Source organism: Phlebotomus papatasi, chromosome 1, assembly GCF_024763615.1.
Source record: "Phlebotomus papatasi isolate M1 chromosome 1, Ppap_2.1, whole genome shotgun sequence".
Classification (NCBI taxonomy): Eukaryota; Metazoa; Arthropoda; class Insecta; order Diptera; family Psychodidae; genus Phlebotomus; species Phlebotomus papatasi.
The window spans coordinates 68,109,014-68,136,594 of record NC_077222.1 but is presented as its reverse complement, the minus strand read 5'-3'; the positions used below and the strand labels follow the sequence as shown (position 1 = coordinate 68,136,594).

Here is a 27,581-nt window from a genome sequence, read left to right as displayed (position 1 = left end):
GTTGACTTGAAAAAATACTGCAGTTGGTTTTCTTTTTAGCATTTTTTTTTTCATCAACAGTTTCCGATATACAATTTTCATTTTTATTACAAATAGCAAAAAGGACAAACAAAACAATTTTGGGGATTTTTAACAAGTATAAAAAAATATCATCACCTAAAAAGCTAAACAAGTCTCTTGCGGAAGATCCAAGACGTTTTGTCTTCTAAACAAATTGACGCTTTAGTCTAGCACCAGGATCAAGTCGTCTCCCTCAAGTTTCATGCCATTGCTAATCTCCAGCTTCTGCACTGTACCCGCTTTTGGGGATTGTACCACCATCTCCATCTTCATGGCAGAAAGTACAACCAGAGGTTGACCCTTCTCCACATGATCGCCCTCCTTTACTCGAATATCTGTTAAATATTGAAAAAAAATTATTAGAAAACTTCGTTAATCACCAAGAACCTAAGCTATACGATTTTACTGGACACTCCTAGGGCAGGAAAATGCATCTCTGTGAGCGTCAAGACTAACAATTCCCCCGAAAAAATTAAACTGAGAATTTATATATTAGATGAGCACATATATTCTGTCAGTAGAAGAGGTCTAAAGTTTGAAGTGGTATATCTCAGCTCCTGATGAACATAATTGGATGAGTGAACTATTGTTGGAAAGCTTGGTTCATTAGCTTTTAGAATCTGGTATACTTAATCTGCTATGGATAAATAATGGTCATCCAGAACCATTTATGTCGAAGAAGACACTTTTTGCAACGTCTTTTTTGGCCATCTACTGCTGGGACCAGGAGAAACCCACAATTCTCGCACAAGGACTTTTTGTTAGAGGAACTCAAAAGGTATAATATGTAGAAGAAACTATTTTCTTGGACATCTTACTTTTTTTTATTCATCGACTTTTGCAAGAATTTTGAAGTGTTAAACGCAAGGAAAAAATTACTGAAATCCTAAAAGTGGTTTCTGGAGGGGAAGGATAGACGTGGGGATGAAATTGATGTGATATTTGGATTCCTTGGATCAACTTATGGGGGAGTACTTAGAACATTCCAAGTCGATATCTTCATTAGTTTATCCAGAAAATGAGATAGAAGGATTTCTGTCATTTTTTCTATGCGTGTAAACTGTTAAAATTCTTGCAAAAGTCGATGAATAAAAAAAAGTAAGACGTCCAAAAAAAAAGTTTCTTCCACAAATTGTACCATTTGAGTTCCTCTAACGAACAGTCCATGTGCGAGAAAAGTGGGTCACTCCTGGTTCCAGAAGTAGATGGCCAAAAAAGACGTTGCAAAATATGTTTTCTTCGACATAAATGGTTCTGGATGACCATGGTTTATCCATAGCAGATTAAGTATAACAGATTCTAAAAGCTAATGAACCAAGCTTTCCAACAATAGTTCACTCATCCAATTATGTTCATCAGGAGCTGAGATATACCACTCCAAACTTTCAACCTCTTCTAGTGACAGAATATATGATCTCATCTAATATTTTCATAGAAAATTTATTCATCTACTACACCTTTGTAAAACACCGTTTTCTTTGCGAGAAAAGTGAGAAAACGAGAAAAGCGCTTTTCAAGCTATTTTAGAAAAAAAAACACACACAAAAGACTGCAAATCGTTTGACCAATGCAAACAAAAAGCGGCGACACATGATAATGACGTTTGTTCGAATTCTAAGAAACTTTACGATATTGAAGAAAGTCTGTGGAGGCTATCTATAGAAAAAAATTGAGCTGCTATCTTTTTTACCTTGGTAGATATAGAATTTTGAATTTTTCGATTTGTGACTTTTTGCCCCAGTCTCCCCTACTATGCACTCGAGGAATTCTTCGCGGATCTTTGGGACAACCACGGATTTTCGCGAAATTATTCCCGGAGTGTATTTTTGTTTATAGAATTTTCCTTATTCCCAAGAGGAATTACGCACATCGTATAACCGTTTTCAGACTAGAGGTTTAAGCCTAGTTTTCGAAGGTTTCAAAATCCTAAATAACAACCAATTTAATTTGTTTCCAAAACTTTTCGAGTGATAAGAAATTAGAGAAGTTAAGTCTTATGACTAAGCCTTAGGTCTGAAGCCCGTATAAGCATAAATGGTGCTCCAAACGGATGTAAAGTTCTAGGCATTTATCTCTTATGGTTTCCGACAAAATTGACTATGAAATTCATCGTATAACACTGTGCAATAAAGTTTTCTGTGTTCTTTCAAAGGATTGGTATTTTCCGTTTCTTTGGTGTTTCCTGAGAATATCCTTCACTCAGAGAAACTTATGGTTCATCTAGCAGAGTTTCTGAATTAGCTTAAGATGAAAATCTTTCAAAAATGAGTCGCCAACAGCCTACATATTTTAACGCCTTAAGTTTTCACCATCTAATCTAATTTTTTGGCGCCCCTAATTTTTTGAGCGCTCTAAATTTAAATGTCCTAATTTTATAATACCCCTAATTTTTGCGTCAGGTTTTTTTCTTTCTGATTTCTTGGCGCCTAGGAGCTCTAAATTTGCTAAGTGTTTATTTTTGAAGCGTCTTCATTTATAATGCTTTAATCTTTTAGGTCCTTAAATTTTTTTGGTTGCCCGGCGCCCCTTATTTTTAAAGCGCCCGGTGCGATCGCCCCTGCCGCGGTACGCCTATGTAGTGATCAAAACAAAATATTTTTGACTATATACAAAGAAGCAATTTCTTGGAAGCATATCATATATCTAAGGAAACAATAGTTTTCCAAAGGATTCATAACATTTAGAGGTTGCCAATCCATGGATCCCGAAATCCTGAAATTCCGAAACCCTGAAGATCCCGGAATCCCGAAGAAGGATTCCTGAAAATCCCGGAATTCCGTGTGGTTTTTACCGTCGGGATCCTAGATTTCTGAGATCCTAAAAATCTCGAGAGCCCAAAATTCCCGGGGTCGCGAAGATCATGGAACCCTGAAAATTCCGAGATTACACGTGCTTCTTGGTGTCGGAATCCTCCGAGACTTCGGGATCTTGATCCCGAAATTCCGGATTAGTGAAATATATTAATTATGTACTGTGATTTCGAAAACCCTGATAACATTTCCAAAAGAATTTTGAAATCATTCTATCATCCTTCACTGTGAAAAAAAGTTACTTACCGATAACAGTTCCTGGCATGGGAGCTCCTACTTCACTCTTGTTGCCCTTGTTTGCTTTGGGATGAATATGGAGCTCCTTCACAGCCTCCTTATCGCGAATAAGCACAGATCTCAGCTGCCCATTGAACTCAAAGAACACCTCCCTCTCTCCATTGGGCGTAAGATCCTCCGCCATGGCCAGTGTCTTGATGTGCACGGTCTTTCCCTTCTCCAGTGTCACCTCAAACTCTTCTCCCACTTTGGGTCCAGTGAGGAAGATACGCGTATCCAGTTTGTCCACTGGCCCAAAGGAATCACGGAAGGTGAGGAAGTCATTGGTGACTAGAGGATAAAGAGCTGCCGACATGACATCGCGATCTGTGACCTGACCATGAGATTCCTTCAGTTCACTCTTGAGCTGAGCAAAATTGAGCTCAGGCAGAGATGTTCCGGGTCTACCCTCCACTCGTGGCATATCCTTCAAAACTCTCGACCTCAGAGGTTCAGGGAAGCCTCCATGGGGAGTTCCAATAGCACCCTGAAGGAATTCCACTACAGATTTGGGGAAGGAGAGCTCCTCAGCCTTATCGGCAATTTGCTGGGCTGTTAACTTATTCTGCACCATAAACTGTGCCAGATCTCCAACAACCTTGGAAGACGGAGTGACTTTAATAATGTCTCCCAGGAGGAGATTAGCCTCTCTGTAGGCCTTCTTGACATCCTCAAAGAAATCTCCCAAACCCAATGAATAGGCCTGGAACTGAAGGTTTGTGTATTGTCCTCCGGGTATTTCATTCATGTACACATCAGCATTGCCGGACTTCATGGTAGTGGTGCACTCGAAGGGAGCATACAGTGTTCGTGTTTGCTCCCAGAAGGCCGAATACTCAGAGATATCCGGAAGATTGAAAAGAGTGTCAGTGGTAGTGCCCTGTAAAGAAGCCACAACGGCTCCCATGCTCGGCTGAGACGTCATTCCGGACATTGAATCTACAGCAACATCCACAACATCAGCTCCAGCTTCAGCACAAGCCAACATAGCTGCAACTCCAGCTCCTGAAGTGTCATGGGTATGAATGTGAATGGGAATGTCCGGATGCTTGTCGCGAATGGCACAAATCAGAAGCCGAGCGGCATTAGGTTTCAACAAACCCGCCATGTCCTTGATGGCCAGAACATGAGTTCCTGCCTTTACCAACTCATCGGCCAAATTTACGTAGTACTTGAGGTCATACTTTGTCTTGGAAGGATCGCTTACGTCCCCAGTGTAAGAAATGGCAGCTTCAACAACTCCTCCAGCCTTTCCAGCAGCTTCCATGCCCAGGATAAGGTTAGGGAGGTAGTTGAGGGAATCAAAGACACGGAAGATGTCCATACCAGTTTGTACGGCTAGTTCACAGAATTTATACACGACATTGTCCGGGTAATTGGTGTAGCCAACGGCATTTGCTCCACGAAGGAGCATCTGGAAAGGAATGTTGGGGATCTGCTTGCGCATTTCCTCCAATCTCTCCCAAGGGCATTCATGCAAGAATCTGTAAGGATGTACGAGAAAAAATAAGAGATGAGCCATGATAGTCTTACGAGAACAAAACTTATTACAGAATGCTCAAAATTGTTCAAACTGAACTTGAGGATAGAAAACCAAGTTAAGCTAATCGGAAAAGGACAAAATTAGTTCATTTTCTATTATTCATTAATATCCATTAAGCCATTAAGGAGTAAGAAAGTGAAGACAAGTTTGTGATAAGACAGATTTCAAAGGACCGCTGTAAATTTTTCATTTCTTGCCCGATATTGATCATCTTGAGTGTTTTGAAAAGGTAATTTTTACTTCTGAGACCTTTCCAAGAAGATTAAAATTTTAAGACTGAAGTCCAAAACCGGATAGCTAATCTCACCTAATCTGATCTCAGTAAATAAGTCACTGAATGTGATTGAATGGTCTATCTTATAGCCCTTTAAATCGAGTTGTAGATCAAATCTGATTCATTTTACCATTCATATTCGAGATTATGGTGATGAATTGAATTGAATTGAATTATTCAAAATGATAGAAATATATATTTTATGAAAGGTTTAGATACCCTCTAACAGAATATCAGTGGCGTTAGAAAGTAATTTCCCTATACGGTAAAAAATTTCGGCACATATTTTTGTTCCAAAAATTAGCTCGTCCACGGACACCATAATTTTTGGCACAATCTTGTTAATTTTAAGAGACTCAAAAAGATACCCAATATTAGTAACGAATTTGTTCCAAAACGTAGCTCGTCCACGGACACCGAACATTTTTGGAATAAATTTGTATCTTCAAGGAGAAACAAAAAGATACCCAATATTAGTAACGAAATTGTTTCAAAAAATAGCTCGTCTAGTATAAAATTGTATCCCCCTCCTCTCACACTCAGTCACCCGTCACCGAAGCGAGGAGGACGCCAAATCTATGGTAATTTTCGTGGTACATGGTTTCACTTTTTTAATTCGAGATTCCCTTCCTCTCCTTCTGCCAGCACTCGCATATGATTTCGTCATGCACGCGTCTGTATAAAACACTCTTAAGTTGATTTTTATTTGATGTTCCTTATGAACATTCGCCACCGAAATCCATCTCGACTGAATTATAGGCCTTAACTGTAAGACGAAATCACATACACGAATTTGATCCCGACAATGGGAACAAAAACATTCCCCATATGAGTAACAGTTTCGTTCCAAATATTACCGAAAATTTTTGGAGCAAGTATGTTACAGATGTAGGAATAATATTGTTATAAAGCAAATGTACCAATTTGTTCCTGGCAGTGGGAACAAAACAACCGAGTGCAACAAATTCTATTCCAACTTTTAGAAACAAATTTGTATAAAACGAAATCAACTCAAATTTGTAGACATTCCACCGTATCAAAACGGTTCCAAAAGAAAACTCCAACAAAATTGTAACTATATTTCGTAACAAAACTGTAAAGAAAACTTCTTGGAACAAACAAATATCTTCTCTAGGTACAAATTGATTCCAAAAAAAACTTGTTTCAAGAAAAACTTGTTCCAATATTTTAGTCAGTGTCCAAAAGTTTTTACCGTGTAGAAGAGTTTGAGGACTTGATATGAATTCTAAAATTCTTTAATTAATCAAAATCAATTTGAATTGTAAAATCGGCTACGTATTGAAATTGTGATCAATTAAAATTGGAACCGTAGTTTTTTAAGATATTGCATTTAATTCATCCTTAAAATGCGTTCAGGACACGGCTGTCGCCAGCTATTATTGCAGACCTCTTTGAAAAAATAGCAGAGAACACGAAATTCATACTGTATGCTACATTTATTTAATACTCGGAGTTAAACTGAGGAATAGTTAGACACGTAACAGTGCTACAATTATTTTTCTAGGAGCAGAAAAAGACGGGATCTGCTTGCATAATATCCTTAAGAGCCTAAATAAACTCAAGCTGATCCTCGAGAATACTTAGCCCGGAAAATTTAACAGTAAGCGATCGTCGACGGGCATGAGACATGGGATTGAACGGGTATGGGACTGACAACCTCAACCCGTTCAAGAAAAAAATAATAATGCATGTCTAGAAATCCCCTTGTTCCTTCATGGAATCTTGTGCCAGCATTATTATTAAGCGATCGTCGATTAGTGGCCTTTGCATAAATTTTCTTTACCTAATCTTTGACTGGTAAATTTTAGATGCTATTCTCGTGAATCAGTGTGAGTCTTTCGGGCCATAACAGAACCTAAAAAAAGCGAACAAAGCTCAAAGATGCTTTAACAGGCTTCGCGTAGAATTACTGTGATTTGAAGGCAAGTGTTGAAGCCAAGTGACACGGAAATACATGCTTCGAAAAAATTTTCGAAATCGACCAAGGATCACCCAGAAATATATTTGCATAATCATGAATTTTGACAGTTAATATTTCAAAAGAGAGGGCAAAGCGTCCCAGTTTTGCAGAGTGATCGAACTCACGAGAAAGAGCTATCCGTCTATTAAATTTTCGCATGTTTTGTAGGTATATTACATACCGCTTTACCACAGATTGAGAAATTTAAAAAGTCATTCCGAAATAAGAAATTGTTTAAGAAAAGTAAGTTTTAGAATATTTCAGCATGAGTAGCAAGATTTCGAACAAATAAAAAAGTAAATCCGGGAAAGGTAAGTCAATTGCGGGTACCATACCGATTCATGACCGATCAAGTCCGATGCATCAGGGTTGGAAATTTTAAGATCTTTCCAAAAAATCCAAACTTGGGCAAATGGGATGAAAAATAGACCCTCCAAAGTGGTTAAACTTTGATCCTCGAAAATTTGATATCGAAATGGTTTTCGAACATAGGTGTCTAACGGCGTTATCACACTTACACATTAAAATTTTAATGAGATTCACATTAATTGTCGATTGTGAGCGTCCAAATATGTTATTTGTGTCTTTGAGTCACTTAATATTTGGGGTTTTTCTATTTATTGATAAAGAAGTGGACTTGGCCTGCAAAAATAAGTTTAAATTTACCTAAAGCATAAATATTTTTCACATTAAAAAATTAAAGAGAAAATCGCATTAATTTTTCGCATTAATGCTATAAATCAATTTATATCAAGTTTTGCGGGCCAAATCTACCTTTTTATCAACAAATAGATCAAATTTTGAATATAAAATGATTCAAACACACAAATTACACATTTGGACTCTCACCAGCGACAATTAATGTGAATCATATTAAAATTTTAATGTGCAAGTGTGATAACACAGTAAGGACGAAATGTTCGCATTGACTACCTCTGAAACATACTCGAAAATAAAGAGATCGTAGCAGCCGTTTTCGAAATAAACCAAAAAACATGATTTTGGAAGAGTTGGGGTAAAAAGAAAAAGAGATTGTCCTTGATAATGTTGACTTATGGGGGGGAGGGGGTCATCGAAGACCGGAAGTCGATATCTTACCGTTTGAGCTCAAGCCGTGTCACAAATTGGAAAAAGTGGATTATATATAACTGCTCTCTCTTTGAGTTCGAACAGTAAAAGGGAAGTTTATTTTAATATATCAACAGAAAGATATTAAAGTCAACTGCTAGATATAAAAATGTCATCAAAAGGTGCGGCCAAATTTCCACAATATTCACGATACGTAAAAACCGTTTTTTTTTACAACAGCGCCGCTAGCGGTGGCTACTCAAAGCTGTAATGTTCTGAAACAGGTAAAAGCAATTCACGAATGCTTTTGCCTGTGTTTTGAATAATCATATTTAATGAAAATGGATTTCACCAGTAAAAAGTAAATCTTAGCTTACCTAAGAGCCACATCAAATGTAGCTCCTCCCCAGTTCTCCAGGGCATAGAGATTATGGAATCTATGGGCGACAAATGGTGAAATTTTGAGCAAATCGTGTGTTCTGACTCTCGTGGCCAGCAGAGATTGATGAGCATCTCGGAAAGTCGTATCCATAAGTAGCAATTCCTTCCTCGCACGTACTTCCTTAGCAAATCCCTCTGGGCCCTTACTCTTGAGCACATCCCTGAGACCGGGCTTTGGCTTAACAGCTGCACCCGCAGTCATAAAAGAAAATTGTAAATATTAGTCTAAAAACCAAACGATAAAAGACAAGCTATAAGCTACACAAGCAACACAAAGAAGCTAAAGAAAGAATGAATGAAGCTTTTACGTGGCTTTGGATTAAGTACTTGATAGAGATCAAGAGGAGCGGAATTTTCTTGAGCGCCTAGAAAAAGGAAGCAAAAATTAGGATAGATCACAAGAGTATAAAAAGCAAAAGTGCATCATACAAAAATAAATACCAAAAAATTAAAAAGAAAACCACAAAATAAGTCGGTGATCTACATTGCAATTTACCTCTCTCTATACAAATTCCATCACCATATTATATATTTGCGTGTGTCATTTGCAGAAGAAAATACATATTTTCATGTTATTTTCAGCATTTTGCATCGTAAATTGCTTTTTAAATAATTGCACAGAATAATCTCTCTGCGCAGAAAGAAAGAGCCAGAATGTAATGATCCCATTCTCATTGACACACATTCGTGATCAACTATGTATCTTTGAGAATAACTTTTTTATGATTCTCCGAAGACATTAGAATATTTGGATAACAAAATTTATTTGAAATAAGGGGGATTTATCTTATAAAACTTGTTAATAAAAATCAGATATTTTAAAATATTTTTTTCTATGTTCTCAATAGCTACAAAAAATTAATACTAAGTTTCACAATTACATTTTAAAGTAGTACTATATACCGCATAGTGAAAAACGGGAAGGTTTGAAACATTTCATGCATGTCCCAAACAACTCTATGTTTCCATATTATTGTCATTCTCATTTAGATAATAGAAATAAATAAATTTAAATAATAGAAAGAGAAATAATAAACAATAATAAATACCTTATGTACGATCATTTCAGGATAGAACGGTAAAAAATAGCGCTTTGTGGTGTTCTGCAAAGGTTTAAATTGCAAGTTCATCTTACCACTTTTATTGTTACAGTACGAATCACCCAAAAAAATTATTTTTTTGATTATGATTTATGGTACAAATCAGACTAAGAGTTCACTATTTGAACACTGGATCCTAGATCTTTCCACAGTTTAACGAATTTTACCTTGATGCAAGCTGTTTTTACTGCTACAACTTAAAGAGAGAGCAGTTATATAATCGTCTTTTCTTTCAACTTGTGACCGTCGTGAAGGTTAACGGTAAAAGATATCAACTTCCGGTCTTCGATGACCGCCAATAAAAAAATAGTATTATTTTTATTTATTTATTTTGATGTACCGAGCTATTTGCCATTTTGTACATTTTTCTTTTTACAAATTTTTATTCAGATTACATTGTGTATGAGAAATATGTCCATTCAGACGCTTCAGTCATTCGCACCGGGCAGGACTCGAACTCTCAACTGTGACAGTCGAGCAGGGGGTCACACCGTCCAGAGCCGAACGCTCTTACCAATTGTACCACGGACCCCCTAAAAAATAATATCTCGAGACGTTTTTGTTTCTTTCCCCCACCCCCTGTATCACCTATAAACCATGTTTTTTGGTTTTTCTCAAAATTTACTCAAGCTTTTTCAATGATTCGGATATGTTTTAGAGGTAGTCTAGGCGAACATTTCGTCTAAACATGCCTATGACCGGAAAATTCGCTATTTTGATTTATGAAGATCAAAGGCCAACCACTTTACAGGGCTCCATTTTGTATTGGTGAAGTAGAATAAAACGATGAAATGGAAATTGTCGTATTGAAATAATGAAAGAGTACTCAATATCGTGAAAATCTTTCAGGTTAGTCTGAACAAAGCATCTTCGTGAGCAATCTGTTTAGATGGTCTGTAATAAATTTTGAGATTGATTTTAAGCTCTACAATAAGAGGAACTAGCCTCTCAGAAGTGAGTATTCGGGACATCCCTTAATTTTATATGATATTAGGATGGGTTGTCAGTCCCATGCTCCGTAGAGTGAAGTGAAGTAAAGCTCATTTTAATGCATATTGAATCCTTCAATAGCAGAAAAAATTATTGTGACCTAAAGGATTCAAACTCGGGAGACCTGCAGCATAGAGTGAGTACGCTAATACTCGACCTATTCAGTGCTTAACTGGGACATTAAAAGCTTAGCAAGACCTTACATCTTTTTAGAATTTCTTATGTGCATAAGCCCTTGCCAAGTTGACTTCTTTATATAGAGCTATTTCAAATCAACTCAAAAATTTATCTCGGATTCAACTCACAGTGCTCTGAAGGAAAACGTATTTAAACAGAAGTCTAATATATTTATCCCTCTACACAGTACCCGATCTTATATTACGAAAAAAATTCACCCTTTTAAGATATTTAAGCCCCCTTTAAAATGTCATCTCCACTTAGAGAGCGCGAACAGCCTTTCGGCTATGCGCTACTCTATAAAAAATCGCACTCTACATCCCTGTGCCTTTGCGTTAGGTTTCTGCCATAAAATTGTAAAACTTGCCATGTCAACTTTGTAAAAGTAATTTTTTCCAAGATTGCACAGCCAATGAAGAAGCATTTCTGCTGTTTGGCTTCGGAGGCTGGTCAACAACGCGAAGACGGCGGCAGACGCATGGTAAGGGGGGAAATGTAGAGCTAGAATAAATTTATTATTATTATATTACTTCGTGTGACGAGACGATCACCAGAGCAAAAACATCCCACATGGATTTAAGTCGGAGCAAAATATCTGCAAAATTTTTACAAGGAAAAGTGAAAAATAGCTTCACTTTTTATTATAGGCTTGATGGGCAGCACCTGGTTCAGCGTTATTTCAAAATTGAATTTCTATAAAACTCTATTTGAAGACGTCTAACAGATCCGCGATCTTCAGCATCAACCATAAAGTTGACGCACTTAGAATAGGATAACATTAAGAATCTCACCATGAAGGAAATCAAACTAATCATTGTTTTTTTTTTAAGTTTCTTTACCTAAATTTCTCAGATAAATCCCCCTTGATTTTTACACAAAACACATTGTGCAGTTTTAGCATATCATAGAACCTAGATTGACCAGAAAGCACGATAGAAGGAAGAACGATAGCGATAGAGTGAGTTTCTGTTACACAAAACACTCGACAAAAAAATCTTGGGAAAGTTTCCAGAGAAACAAGACTTACCCAAATCAACATCAGGAACATGCGGATGAACATCTGCGGGCTTTAGTTTAGTAGCTAGTGGTGTTTGTGGTCCATTAACCAGTACCTGTAATTAGACTCGAAATCAGTAAAACTCTCTCAAAAATCAAATCTAGCCCTTGAACTTACAGTTCCGAGGTAATTAAGAAGTTTCTGGGCACGATTTTGCGACGGCTGAAATTTAAAGAGTTGCGGATGTTCATCAATGAAATATGTGTCCAGCACACCATTGAGGAACTTCTGGTTCTCCAGAACGTTCAACAGGAAGGGGATGTTGGTCTTAACACCACGAATCCTGAACTCTCTCAGAGCTCGATTCATTTTTGCGGCTGATCCTTGGAGGTCAGAAGCGTGAGAAATAACTTTGACCAGGAGGGAGTCGTAGTAGGGGGAAATAATGCCTCCAGCATAGGCAGAGGCACTGTCAAGACGGATTCCCATGCCTTCTCCAGAACGGAAAACTTCCAAACGTCCCGTACTGGGCTGGAAGTCATTGGCTGGATCTTCGGTAGTTACTCGGCACTGAATGGCATAGCCCTGAGGCTTAATCTTTTCCTGAGTGTATCCCAGTTCTGGCAGGGTCATTCCCTCAGCCACACGAATTTGAGATTGCACCAAATCGATTCCTGTAATTTCCTCAGTCACTGTATGCTCAACTTGGAGTCTGAAAAATTAAGAAAAGGTTGTTCCCAGTAGGTACTGAGCTTATAATTATTTTCTCCATAAATTAGATAAGAAACATGATATCCTAGAAGGATTTAATTTTGATTTTAGTATTTATTTTTCGCTAAAAATAATTTTTCTGGAGGGATCGAAGGATAAAAATTGTACTTACCGAGCATTGACTTCGATAAAGTAGAAATTGCCCTTATCATCAGCTAAGTACTCAACTGTTCCTGCATTTTCATAGCCCACATGTTTAGCCAGGCGCACAGCATGTTCAGTCATCCTGTCTCTGACTTCTGTGGATAGCCTTGGGGCTGGGGCTATTTCAACCACTTTCTGATGCCTCCTCTGAACCGAGCAGTCTCTCTCGTAGAGATGCACCACATTCCCTGCTTTATCTCCAAGCAACTGAACCTCAATATGACGAGGTCTCTCAATGAATTTCTCAATAAACATAGCCCCATTTCCAAAGGCAGCTTTGGCTTCTGAACTCGCACGCATGAACATCTCCTCAACTTCATCCATCTTCTTGACCACCCTCATTCCTCGGCCTCCGCCTCCGTAGGCAGCCTTAAAGATCACCGGAAGGCCATATCTCCTACAAAAATCCAAAGCTTCCTCTTTTGTCGTCACTGGACCATCTGTCCCCGGAACAATTGGTACCCCAGCATCAATTGCAGCCTTCCGTGCAGCCACTTTGTCTCCCATTTGTTGTACAACTTTTGGGGATGGACCAATGAACCTCAGTCCCGCATCAATCACAGCCTGAGCAAAGTCACTGCGTTCTGAAAGAAATCCATAGCCCGGATGCACTGCATCCACATCGTTCTCCTTGCACACTCTGATAATTTCAGGAATGTTGAGGTATGCCTCGACTGGTGGAAGATTCTTCCCCACCAAATATGATTCATCCGCCTTCTGTCTGTGCATGTGCATTTTATCTTGCTCAGAATAAATAGCCACACTCTTAATTCCCAACTCTGTGCAAGCTCTGAACACTCTGATTGCGATCTCCCCACGATTGGCCACAAGAACCGATCGGATAGGTCGGTACTCCACCTGCAAAATCTCACATAATCATCCCCATTCCATTCAACATTTGAAAATTAACTGACCTTTGTAGAATATTCATTCTTGGCAATTGACCAGATCTTAACTTTTGAAGCTCGACGCATCCGCTCGAGTGCTCTCTGAACTCCACACATAGACATCTCGGCAGCCCAAAAATTCCCTTGTTAACGAATTATAGACCTTTTCCTGCTGCCCCAAGTACCCTAGCAGAGAAAAGAATAAACAATTTTATGTGAATGTCGCACATTACAAACTCCACTGTTCCATGTCATAAATTTTCCAATTTTCTGCTATTGCAATTTATTGACCTTTCTTGTTCTTTATAGTATTTACAATGGTTCATTATAGTGGATTAATTTGTGAAATAAGTTGTTGTTTATTTTGTAAATGTATACAATATATTTACCAAAAAGTATGGGCAAGGTCGAGTTTGTAAGAAATCCGAGCTAAAAGCTTAGAATAACTAATTTAAAAGACAAATAAATTCAAAATGATCTGGTAACGTCATTTTGTTAATACCGTTAATACCTTTGCTGCTCATGCAATTAAAAACAATATATACAAGAAATTATTAAACTTATACCAATTTTAAAAATGTTAATATTAAAGCAATATTAAAAAAGGAGCGACAAAGTAACCCATGCTATACGAAATGCTCGAACTCCTGACTTAAGGGGTTACATGGGTCTCTCAGGTCAAAAAATAGTCCTTTTTCTATTATAAATTTATTGTGTAGAAAATATTTTAGAAATTCTAACTTTTGTGAAAATTTTGAAAATTCACCCTTGGTAGCTCATTTTCGGAACCATTCCTCAAAAAAACAGACCTTGCGGTAGGCAGGATTTCTCCCAGTAGGTTCATCAGAAATCAAAAAAAAAAAAAACATATATACTCTGTTAGAGGATTAGTTGGACCCCTGGATGAACGAAGGATTTTTGAAAAAAAAGAAAAAAAACAAAATTTGGATTTTTAGCAAAAGTTTTTGTAAAAAAGTATCAATCTTACACTATTTTTCAATACATTTTGTATTGTAAAAATGGTTTTGATCAAAGGAAGTGCAAATCCTTCGTTCAAACAATAGATAATACTTCTCAGAACAAGTATGCAAAATTTCAGAAAGATCGGTTGAGTATACTCTGAGTAATCTTGACTACCGCATTGTAAAACGGTGTTTTGAGAAAAACGCCTTTAAAGTTTTTAAAACTGCTCTACTTCCGAAAGTTTTGCTCCGATTGACTTGCAATTTTCAGAAAATATTTTTCAAATGTTATAAAATATTATAAAAAAATTTTAAAAAATGATTTTTTTGACCTGAGAGGCCCATGCAACCCCTTAAATGCTATACTTCGAAAATATTTTTGCATCATTTACTGTTTACCGGTTCTCAACTGATTTAACCCTTTAAGAACAATTGAGTCACCGGTGACCCAAAAACAGAATTTTTCCTATAGTCATTTAAAGTTATGTTTAGCTGTAAAAAGTCAAAAAACGTGTTTTTTCATATACCCTCGATTTTTGACCTTCTCGTCCTTTAGGCTTAAACTGATTCATAAATTACTTAACAGATCGCTTAAAACATCTTAGGAGTAATTTAATTGATTTTCGGATAAAAAATAGTTATCGTTTTATTCCCGGTTCTAAATCGATTGGAACCGGTTCAGTTTTATTGAAAATTCAAACACCTTTCCAACGAGTCTAAACTTGATATCATAAAGTTGAGAAATACTATTTTTAGAGCCTTTTTAACTTTTGATTTTCAAAAAACGTTATTAGGCGTGATTCAGCAGTATTTTCGTATATGACGAAGTGTCTGCCTAGGTAATCTTTAAAAATGAAAAACAATCGCACGACTAATTTTCGAGCAATCCCAAGAAACATGGTTTTAGGGGAAATGAGAGACATGTTAATAGTCCCAGAGTCGACTTGTAGGTGGACCCTCGTAGGTTCAAAGTCTATCTCTAACCGCTTGGACAAACAACGTTACATAAACTTGAAACTTCGAATTTCTAAAATTCTACCAAAATATGAAAACCTTAGGGGGTAGGTTTCGAAATATAACAACTCAAAATCGAAGGATTATACGTACTGGCTCTTTCTCTCTGTAGAGTTGGAGTAGTAATACAAAAAATATAAACCAAAAGTACAGAAGCATAGGGTAAAATTAGGTAATTTGTAACCATTTGCAATTTGGAGCATTAGAGATTTTCTCACTTAGAGATTCAAAAGGAAGAAAAGCTGTTCCTGTTCTTCTTAATCGTCTTTTTCTTCTATTTCGGGGTCTTTGTTTTGTCTTTGCTCATCTGAAACAGTGAGAAAGTCTCAAATGTCCCAAATTATGGTTTTTATAAATTATAAATGGTTCCAAATTACCTCGTTTTACACTAGACCAACTCCATTATTGTAAATGAAAATTTTCCATTCAGTCCCTAAAAACACTTTTAAAAAATTAGTAGCTATGAAAAAGCTAACAATATAAACCGGTATATGTCTTGGCTAACTGTTTTTTTTAAGTTTTTACTGGTCAGTGTATTTCAACCTTCATTAAGATATTTAGATTAACATGAAGAATATGCTGCTGCAGACTTTATTTTTAGCAAAAACAAAAATTGTAAATATTTGTAAGTGATTTGAACTTACACTCAATCCTGGGATTAAGCACATTTTCGGGACCGAAAAAAAATCTCGCGAAATGGCATTATGAATCGAGAAAATTTGCATATCCGCAGGGGCTTTTTTTTTAATAAATCGGCCGTAGAACGAATTTCGCACGGAGTAAAAGTAGTTCAAACTAAAAGATTCAACTGTTTAATAGAAATGCATTAACAAACAGTACTTTTTGGTCATCAGTAAATGGTTAGACTATTTAAAAAATTTACCTTCATAAAAGAAATTAAAGTTTTATTCGGAAAAAGTAGCAAAATATTTTCGAATTTCCCTTGACGAAAAATAGTATACATTCAGGCGTATTTCAAAAATGATTTCATAAAATGACTCAAAATGGTAGGCAAACTTGCATAATTGTATGTGCATAATTCCGTCAGGTGCATAATCCCGAAGGACTTAATGCCGGGACTGAGTCTTCGATTTCGTTGCCAATTGCCATGCATTTGTAAATGTAAATTCGTAATTGAAAACATTTCTATAAATCATTTTAGAAAAAAAATCATTTTCTGGAAGTTAATTAATTCCCGCTGAAATTACAAATTATTATTGTACCCTACAAACTGGAACACACAAACATCTCTAAAAAGTGTTTTCAAAACAAGTTCCCCGTGGAAACATCATACAAAAACACATAATTTATTTTCTTAAGCCAAATGCGACACTCAAAATATTAATTCATTTAATCGTAATTTCTCCTAATCATCCCATTCAGGAGCAAAAAATGATAAGAGAACGCTCCAATGAAGAGGCTAACAATGAGATGTGCCTCCTAATTAAATATTCAAATAAATCAGCTGTGGCTCTCAAAAAAACATACTTTCAAAGTTTATCTTTTATCGCTTGTTTACTCGCAAATTAGAAGTCAAATTCCTCTACAAACTCTTCAAATTATCATGCTATTTTTTTTTTGCTAAATCCGAAGGCTACAAAAAATGTGGTCAAAAGCCGAAAAATGACCGGAGTGTCTGGAGGAGTTTTTGTGAAACTTTTTTTTTGTTTTTTGTGATAGAAATTGCAAATTTAACAATGATTTTTTAATATTTCCAAAGACTTTAATTTTGAGGCAGGAAACACCACGCAACTTTAGTGTTACTTAGAATACTTGAGTTTGAAGTGCGCGAAGCATAACTAAATCATTGTCATCATTGCATAATAATAATTTTATAATGAGACGCAATGAGGGAATATTGTTAAACTAGCCAAAGTCATTTTTGACTCTCTTCCAATTTACTCGTTATAATTTAGAGTGGATACAATGGAGAGTGGAAAAATGGTTGGAGCTACGTGAGGTCTCCAGAGGTCAAACTGATGATAACATTACATAATGATAGTATGCCGGCAATAAACGAAAAAGAAGCTTTTCTCTTCTGAAGTTAGGTTGGGATAAGGTAATTGCTCTTCCCGCCCAAAATTCCCATCTTATCGAACGATGTTATCGAACAGTTTCAAGTCGCAAAACTCCAAACTTCTTCCAAAGTCTCGCGTGGACTTTAGGCCGTTTTAAAATCTTCACCTTGACGATCGCGTATCTCGTGAATGATCCACGTTTATCGCAAAGAGAAAGATTGTATTTTGACTAGCGAGTTTATAGTTTTATTTCCCTTTCTCTATCTCGAGTACAAAAATAGACAAAATTCTCTAGTTTTTTTTACCGTCAACTCTCCTATAACGAGTTTTTCCAGTCGCAAAAGAATATTCCACTTGGAATATCGAGGGGCTATCAGCAAATGCTGTTAAATTGTCTTATAAAACCAAAAACAAAAATAATGCAGTGAGCCAAAATATGGTATTATTGCTCTTCATGCATTTATTTGATAAATAATTTTATTGCTTTTTTTTTTAAATAAATTTCAACAAGTCATTAGGACTATTTTGGAAAAGTGAGAAGAGAAAAAAAACACGAGAGCCCCAAGTGTTGATGTTATTTGTCGCACGATATGTTTATCAGCTCTCAATAACCTATTGATTAGCTATCAATAAAAAAAAATGTAATAATTTAGCCTCATTGCGGATTTATTCTATTAATGGCTCGGAAGCACTATAAAGACAAAATAACGAAATAGTGTGAGCTTTTTAGATCTAAATTTTCCACAGTTGCATCACAAGTTTCGGCCAAGTACATCTCACACACCGAGTAATGGTTTTTATATTTTTTAATACAGGTTTTAGTAGTTTCCAGCCTATACTTTTCTCTATCTTATTTTTATTTATTTCTTAATTGCATGTGTAAATTTGTCTTGTGTTAGGGGTTAGATTTGTACTATATATTTCATATCCATATCATTTGGTAAAATTTCTTAAAGTAACTGAACTTAAATCTCCCTAACCCTGCCAATTTTATATCATTGAATTAGTTATAGAATTTTAATAAGAAATGTGTATATTTTGCATCTGTTTGAGTTAAATGAATCTAATTTTGGTTTTCCATAAAATATTGTTCAGAAACTTTTAGATGAATGAAGAACAAGAAAAAGATTTCAAAATCGTTTGTGTACTTATAAAGTTTACAAGTTTATGCGTAATTGCTTAATGCAACATTAAAAAATGACAATTCTTAGATTTCCCAAATCTTAGATAAAATATCGACGTTTGCGTTTTATCATATTGTTTTCGATTTTGGAGTTTTAATTAATTTTGATTACAATTAAAATGTTTCATTTTGCTGTATTTTCAAAAGGAAACTGTAAAAATTCAAATATATTTAGAAATTATTATTATTATCGTAAGTGTACAATAAAAAAAAATTGAAAGGGTGTTTAAAATATAGTGGAGATATGACAAATGTAGACGCAAATGACGATATTTCAAACTTAGTGAAAAATAGTGTAGATGACACATAATACTAAGCCCCATTTAATTTTTTTTTTGTATCCCCCCTTCCCTAACCCCCCTTACCCAGGTCTTAGGTCATGAGACCTATTTTGACCATAGTTCCCGATATTTACACAAACACCTAGCACATTATTTGCTGTACTCAGCCCCATTTAATGTCACTCATAATAAATTTTTAACATTTTGGTACTTTGGCATTGCAAAAAATTGATATGCAAAAAATTGATAGACAGAGTGCCCTCAAGTCGGACGGTGGAATTATTTAACGAATTTTTTAAGGTTTTATAGTACATTTCTACGAAATGTTCACTGATTTGCATTATGTTATGTATAATATCGGAGGATCGGCAGGCGTGGGCTACTAATCTAGATGTCCTGAATCAACGACTCCAATAGAGATAAGCGGTTGAAAAGGATGATGATGATGATAATCCTGGCTTCAAACCTAAGGCTTAGCCATATGGCTTAACTTCTGTATTTTCTTGTCAATCAAGATTTCTTGAAAAATTATCACTTAAGATTGGACAACATAGGCATGTGATCCATTAAATTTTGAAAAAGCAATAAAATTGATTACAATTTTGAATTTCGAGATGATCGGGAACTGGGCTAAACCGCTAAACCTTAGGTCTGAAGCCGGCCTAGTAGACCTTATAATGTTAAACCGGTTAGACCGTGTTATAGCAAATCTAAGTAAATTGAACAAATAACCCCTCTGGCCGAATATGAGGAACCTGCCAAATACAGGGCACTTTCCCTCAATTCAAGAAAACTGTGGTTTGACATTGTTCTGAGGATCTCTGATTGTTTTAAATGATTGAAGTCATTTTTATGACGTGAGAGTAACGTTTTCTACAAAAAAGAGAAATACCAATTTATTAGGGGTGTCATTAAAAGGTGTATGATATGGGATTAAATGGGTCAATTACCCTATCAAAGCTTTTTTCATATTTCATTAAATTTTCTAAGTAAATTTTAACCATAATCTTTATTAATGTAAGAGTTGGGAAAGGGGGATATTGAGAGAAACTCTCCTTTTAAATAGAACAACGGCTTTAATTTGTAAAAAAGTATACTTCATGAGTGAAAATGTGCGTCTCCTCTATTAAACAGGACTCTATAATATTATTTGTTCTACTGATCGAGTACTACGTTCCCAGTGAAATCATACCAAATTCCAAATTCATTCCCACATTAATAATCCAGCAAATCTTTAAAAAATAAAACCATTAAAAAATTGCTAAAACTCTCTTGAAGATTTTGGACCAACATTTTTCAAAAACAAAATTCAAAATTAGAGGTCCTTAAACATGAATGGCAATATTTTAGGGAATAGTAGACACTTGGACACCTTTAAATTGGAGTTCCATTAAAAATGGACTTTTTCCTATTTTTAAAAGGAATTAAGGCTTATCATAAATGTCATTTAGCTTCGCAATGAGTATTTGGAAGAGAAAAACCCTAATTTTAAAGCTGCCACAATTATCAAAAGTGGACAACTTTCCCCTAAATTAAAAACATTTAATTCTTTGCATCTTTTAGGACTCTGAGTCCTCAAAATATTGATATTAAGCACGGGAAAAGAAATTTTTTGACTAACAAAAATCGATATGGATGGATTGTCCAAAGTTCAAATCGAGGACTTATTTTGCAGGAGCTTCATTAATTACTATTATTAATTATTATTATTAATATTATAATTAACATTATAATATTATATTTTTATTATTATTCATTAATTACTAAGCTAATATATTGATCAAACATTCGTGAAATTGGCTCGATGGCTATAGCAATACGGAAAGAGTTAAGCGACACGCGTTTAGGATTAAAATGATTAAAATCAAGAAAATAAAGAAATCCCGAATGGCTCAATTAATGTCAATCTTCAATTATATTATTTGTATTTTTAATTCGTTTAATTTAAGCTTTTTCATTGATATATCTTCCTGGAGTCGCAATAGCAAGAAAGGAATAAACCCCTTGACTTGACTATATGCCTTAAAGTTATGGTAATATTTTTCTTACTCGCTCGTTCCCCAAATAAATGTTGTGCGTTTTGGGGTCAATGTCATTGTTGATTATGGATTTCCAAAAACAATTCCATTGATTTGTTAATAGTTGGGGCAAAAATTCCTTCAATTGGTAACATACTTTACGACTTTCTGTGTTAATTTTCTCTGCACTTTTAAGTAAACAATTTGCTAACACACTTTTCTTTCTGGTGACAACCTTGAGGTCACTGACTAGACGCACAAACACTCTCTCAGCATGAAAGTGCAACATTTGCATTGCAGAAAAGTGCAGGAGCTTTTGAAGAAAGATCAATAAAACTGCATGGTGAGAAAGGTTGTGGGAGAAAGGTGGGGAAATCGGAAATCATAGAAGTCAGAGAAAGACGAATGGAGTTTGTACAGGAGAGTTTTCTCGCTCTCACACCCTCGAACCTCAGAGTTCTGAGCGAGCTTTTTTGCCCTTCCCCAACACTTACACAATCTCGCGCCTCCAATACGAATTTGGAGAGATGCATTTTATGATGAGATCTCATGCTAAAGTGACGCCAATATTTCCAATAACCTCTCAATGATTATTCCAATATAATTACGTAATAGACTATTTTCAATGACATTCGATGAACTCTATTTGTTGGACAATTTAGAGCAGAAAATGAGGATTTCTGGACTCACCCGGCAACTAGTCTCCTCTTCGAGCTTTCTCCGACACAGAAGCTTTTGCCTATGGAATTCCTGTTGGCCACAGATATTGATTTCTGCCTCAATTACAAAACACTTAGCGGCTTTTGTCCTGCACTTTGGAGCCTCTCTGAACCGTTTTCAAAATTCCACGCACTTATCCGACTTTGTCGCGTGAATAGAGTTTCTTATCGCTAAAAGCTCATGGGGTTGGTAATCACGAAAAGTCTGTCTGCTCTTGACACACAATTAAAAAACCTTCTGTTGCTCAAAATGTCACTGAATCAGAGGAGTTTTGGGCAGCACAGTCACACTCGCCAGAGAACCGCTCGACACTGAACAATTTGGACAGCTGTGGAGCCGCTTGGAGCTATGCCGACTCTTGCCAGTAAGCCATGAGATATTCGTACTAGATTCGCGCCACAAATTCTGGTGGGGAGCCCATTCCCCAAGAAACATGCCAATTGTACGGCGATAAATGGCTTTAAAGGGTTTAGCGAAAGCTCTCTTTTGAATTTAATTCAGATGCAATAAAAAGGCAAAAATCCCTCGATTTTGCGTGATTTATGATCTCATGATAACAATTCTATTCTTATTCCAAGATCTAAAATATCTCAACTGCATTTTGTTAGAACATCTGTGTGTCTTCTTTAATCTCACTACAAATTATAATGAATTGGATTCCTATTAATCATTTTTTCCTTTCTTTGATTCCTTTGCTAAGTTTTATTAAAATAAGCAAAGTATTGGATTTGTAACGCAAAGGCTCTCGGCGCTCTCAGCATTTGGCCCTTGATCAACTTATTTTCCTATTAAACAATTTTTCTGTATGGCGTCTACACATTAGTAGAATTTTTTTTAAAAAAATGCCTTTTTAAAGAAAATTAAAAATTGATTTTTTATGTCTTTGCGACTTTTGTGAGAAGTATTTCATCTTGGTGAAAATGATTTTTATAAGCTGAAATTCAAGCTTTTATCATGAATTTTTGGGTAATATTGATCTCTAAAAGTTTAGGGGACAGTGTGGTACCCGTGGTACCTTTGGACGACTCAAGCTTCGGACAACTAATTTTTCTTTATGTTTCTAATACATGTGACCCAAAGCTGTTTTTTGGAAATTTGAGGCATTGGACCAGCTTTAAAATATAATATTACAATGGGCCACATTAATTTAAAACCCATTCAAAAGACAATTAATTGTTTGAAGCTTGAGTCATCCGAAGGTAGAACTCTTTATCCTACTATAATATTTAAATTTAATTGTTCTAGCAAGAAAACAAATTACCTAGCATCCTGTAAATGAAGGCCGAAACCTTTTAACCGATATTTAAAGATTTGTTTGCTTTGGAACCGACTATCCAGTTTCAGCAGACCAATAAAATAATTTATTATATGAATTTTATAACCACGGTAATGCATCCAAGATTTATCTTAATTTTATAACACGATACATAAAATCGGTTTTAATATACTTAAAATGATTCATAAGGGGGTTCAAAAACTGCACTGTATAACATTTTTGTTGGATATTTAACATGCGCTGCGCAACTTTTTAATAAATATAATCCTTTTGGCAAAGTGTGTCAAAAAATAATGTTTTTGGAAATGCTGGTCTTAAACTTCAATTGACTTGCAAACTTAAAATATTGAAATTAAAAACATTTCTTTTATTTGGTTATAGAGGGAAGTGGGGCAACTTTGAATTGAGGTAGCTTTAAAATTAGACTTTTTCCCCCATTTAAAAAAATGAGGCTTATTGTATTGTAATTTAGCTTCAAAAGTGATTTGTGTAGCTGAAGTAGGGTAAAGTGCCCATGCTTGATACGATCCAAGCTTGATAATAACTATTTTTTCCTACGTTAATCAATAATTGTAACTCAGCAAAATATTTTAATAGCTGGTCCTAAGCCTCACATTTCCTAAAAAAAAATAGGATCCCAGGTCTTTTTTCCTAGTTTCAGGAAGTAAAAATCAAAAATGGTTCCAAAACTGTAATTTCGATACATGATATTTCATAAGTATTTCTTAATTAATGTCGCTGTTCAGGAAAACTACTATCATAGGCACATAGAGGGTTCATCAGTATTAATATTTATGTAAAAATATTTTTACTTGGGCACACTGTTTTTGAGGGTGGTGACAAATTCATAAATTCTGCCTGTGTCTATCCTATATTTTAAGAAGGGTTCATGAATGATAATTTAAATGTGGCAACTCTATCATTAGATGTGATTCTTTCATAATTACACCTTTTGTAATCCTCCAATTTTATCGACAATTGACATAGCCTTCAACCCTGTTGCCTGAATTTTAACGTTGCAGAGTGACATTTTCATGGACTCAAAGTGAAAAAATGCTTTTCGCTAGCGCGCCCTAATGTCATAAAAACATGGCTTAGAAAAATTACATAAGAGTGATTTTAAAACTAAAAACCAGTCTTACAAACGATTTAAGCAGATAGATTAGAGTTCTGTCTAAATACTGATGTGCAATTTTTTGTATTCGGTCAAATTTTTGCAGTGAAAATTGGCCTCCGAATTGTCGAATCAATTATTATACAGGAAGGCCCCGGACCCAACTTGTATAAAAATCGCCACTGAATTTCTATTTCCTTCTTAAGGAAAAAATAAGGTTTTTCAGGAACTATTTGAGGTGGGATTATGAACTTAATAAGTGAGACATTTTTTTGTCATAGTGGAAGAATCGCTTCGGTTTGTGTGGTAATCAGAAAGTAATCACAAACCTTGGAAATCATTTTACAGTATCAAACATGGGCACTTTCCCCTCACAGTAAGGCCCTGATCTGTTTAAAAATAGGAGAAAAAACTCAATTTTAAAGTGCTCCAATTTAAAGGCAACCCAATTGCCCTTAGTTATCAAAGAGGACTGACCTAAAATTATTTAGAATCAAAGGAACGACTATTTGCACTTTAAGAACTTGTGTCTAACACCCTATTTTGTAATATTTTGGATACGAAATTTGAACATCTATGCAGGATTTATGAAAAATAAATAAACGTAGGTGTTCCTCCGACCCTATTAACAGTTTAATTATAAAACCCTTTAGTGAAAAAACTAATTGTGATTAAGAAGCGCCAGTAAAGAACCTTCAAATGATTTTGTATTTGTCCATCCGTTCATTTGTCCCTTCACAACGTGAGGAGACTTAGACGTCAGACGGTTAGAGATGGGGCCGTGTGGTTTTTGGAAAACCTTTTATAAGAATTTTCAAGGATCACTAACATGACCACATTTTGGTGCGATGTCTCTTCTCCTACAAAACATTTTTTTTTGTTATCTCGCAAACTCGTCATGGTCTTTTTTATTTTTTTTAAATATGTTTTATAGGTTAGTCTAAACAAACTGTTCGATACGAAAATGCAGGACTTTTCGAAAGCCTTTTTTTTCCTTAAACAATTATCTGCACTAATTATCGTATTTATTAACCGATTTGAATAAGTTTGAATTAATTGGAAAGGTATTGGAATACCAGACAAGTTTGAATCGATCTCAATCGGTTGTGGTTCGGTAATTATTTGGTTCTGAATTGATAAGTAATTTTTGTCTGAAATTTAATTATATTGCTCTATCTTATACAATTTTGACAATCTTGTAACTGGTCTTGATTCACATTGGTTGTGAACTGATGATGATAGAAATTTTTTGTGAAGAACTGTGAAGATAATTAGATTGATCTTGAAAGGATCTCTCAAGGAAAGCTCATTAACTTTTCCCAGAACTTTCGACTCAGCCTCTGAGCCATCATCAGTGGTCAAGTCTACGATTTTTTGAAAATAATTTTCCTTGAGATTTATCCTTTTCCGACGACTTTCAATATTTCCGTGAATAATAAAAATTACGTTAAATAATTACACTATTTTTAGATAGCGCGCTGGAGTAAAAAGTAACTTTATTAATCTATAATAAATAATGCGAAACTTATTCTTTTTTTAGTATAGCGAAGGATATATGCAGGAGTTTAAATATTTCAATTTAAAATAATTTTTTTGTCCATCACAGGTGTGTCCATCACACCAATTCATTTCTTATCTTACTATTGTTTTGTAAGAGCATTCTTTATATTTTTTTCTTTTGATCTAACATTTATAATTTAATTTACCAATATTTTAATTTAAGAAAGAAGCTGTGTAACTTCTGTACTTTTTTGGTTTGGGGGAGGTGGGGCTACTTTGAGGTGTGGGGCTACATTCTTATACGATTTTTTAGCATATTCCTAAATGAAGCTATGCCTTAAAATTATTTTATTTAGATCCACAATTGTCTTATCTATCCAAATAACATTATCTTAAAACCCAGTTTGCTTTAGAAATATGCGAAAAAATCATATAACAATGTAGCCCCACAGCTCAAAGTAGCCCCACCTCCCCCTAAATGATTTTGATGGATTATATTCATTTATGAAACAGATCATGATAGGGAAATATAATTTTCTTTATTGAGAATTCGAGCATTTCATAAATTTCTCTTCACCATTATTTCCTCTGGAATAATTTGTCTTGTGCTGTTTCTCTCGGATTTCTTGGTCTTCCAGAGAGAATCCTTATTTCTTCATAATGGAAGCAATTTGTTATGGAAATGGTTCAAGAATTAATTAGCACTTAAAAGTCTTCTTTGAGAAGTTACCAAATTGATCAAATTCTTTCAATTTTTCCGAGAAATTCACTCTTTGTGACGACTTATCTCGATAAGAAGTTTAGTCACTGACCAGAGGTAATCCTCGGGTGTGATTTTAGCTACCTCATTTCGAAACTGATTAGCTTTATCTCATTCACGGCAACTTATAAAACCCATGAGACCATTTTTTCTCGGGCATTTTGTGGTGAAAATTCAGTAGAAAAAGATGAAGATCTTCGTGGTTTTAGTGGCTTTTCTTGCATTTTCCGTGACTGAGGTGAATAATACTGTTTTTCTCAAAGATTTTCAGAAGGTTAGAATACATAATCGTGCCTCTTTTAGAGCCTTATTGCTCCAGAGAATTTTGTGATCAATGGATTAAATGCCACGGTAACTCCTCATCATGTTATAGTAGAGTTCTTCAATGCAGCTAACTTGGGATTCTTTGGAGGGGGATCAATCATCACTAGCAATCACATTCTCACATCTGCCCAAAATGTTCATACGTAAGTTCAGAACTTTTTCCAATGGAAATTATTGAATAACAGATTTTTTACCGAAGATTTGTTCGATGGAGAGTGGGCTATGGAAGTTATCGTCGTCTGGAGGTGACTTGGACTGAATCAACTAATGCTGTAACTCATCCTCAATATGCCCCAACAACAAGGAACAATGACATTGCTATTATTACTCTCCCAAATCATCTCGTTTTCACTGGTAAATGCATCTTTTGAATATTTTCTTAATTCAGAGACTAACAGATATTTTTCATGCATAGCTCGAGTCCGCCCAATTGCCCTCCCACCCGCTGGTTTAGATCTGCCCTTCCAGAATGAACAGGGCATGATCCTGGGCTTCGGCTTCACCGATGGAGTGACTAATCAACCTGCAGATAACTTACGCTATGGCTACGTACGTGTTCAGCCAGATAATTTCTGTACCAGCATCTTCCACATTGTAATTCCCAATCACTTCTGCGCTACCGACAACAGATTTCCTGTTAACATCTGCAATGGTGACATTGGAGGAGGATTCACAACTTTCTACAGGAGTGAAGAGATTCTCGTGGGAGTTAGCTCAATGCTCATCGAGAATTGCCATATCCAGTGGCCATCAGCCTACACAAGGGTATCTCAATACCTTCCCTGGATCCACCAGGTCATTGGAGTGTAAATAAATCTTTATAAAGCAATAAAAATCTAATTACAAAGAAGTTTTGATTAGTTTTTCTTCTTGAAAAAATTGAAAGTAATTT

The 27,581-nt window shown here is 35.5% G+C and overlaps 2 protein-coding genes across 2 annotated transcripts; one reads left to right on the top strand and one right to left on the bottom strand.

The window, feature by feature from the left end:
* Positions 1-27: 27 nt before the first annotated feature.
* On the bottom strand, positions 28-22,069 carry LOC129798490 (pyruvate carboxylase, mitochondrial). The gene is made up of 8 exons (XM_055841654.1): positions 21,686-22,069; positions 13,547-13,705; positions 12,601-13,490; positions 11,895-12,429; positions 11,748-11,832; positions 8,390-8,639; positions 3,117-4,630; positions 28-395 (listed from the first exon to the last, which is right to left on the bottom strand). Exons 2-8 carry the CDS (start codon positions 13,640-13,642, stop codon positions 223-225), a joined length of 3,543 nt encoding a protein of 1,180 aa, XP_055697629.1. The 5' UTR covers positions 13,643-13,705; positions 21,686-22,069; the 3' UTR covers positions 28-222.
* A 4,359-nt stretch (positions 22,070-26,428) lies between these two features.
* On the top strand, positions 26,429-27,563 carry LOC129798445 (vitamin K-dependent protein C-like). The gene is made up of 4 exons (XM_055841598.1): positions 26,429-26,603; positions 26,669-26,832; positions 26,889-27,043; positions 27,105-27,563. Exons 1-4 carry the CDS (start codon positions 26,553-26,555, stop codon positions 27,497-27,499), a joined length of 765 nt encoding a protein of 254 aa, XP_055697573.1. The 5' UTR covers positions 26,429-26,552; the 3' UTR covers positions 27,500-27,563.
* The last annotated feature ends 18 nt before the right edge of the window (positions 27,564-27,581 follow it).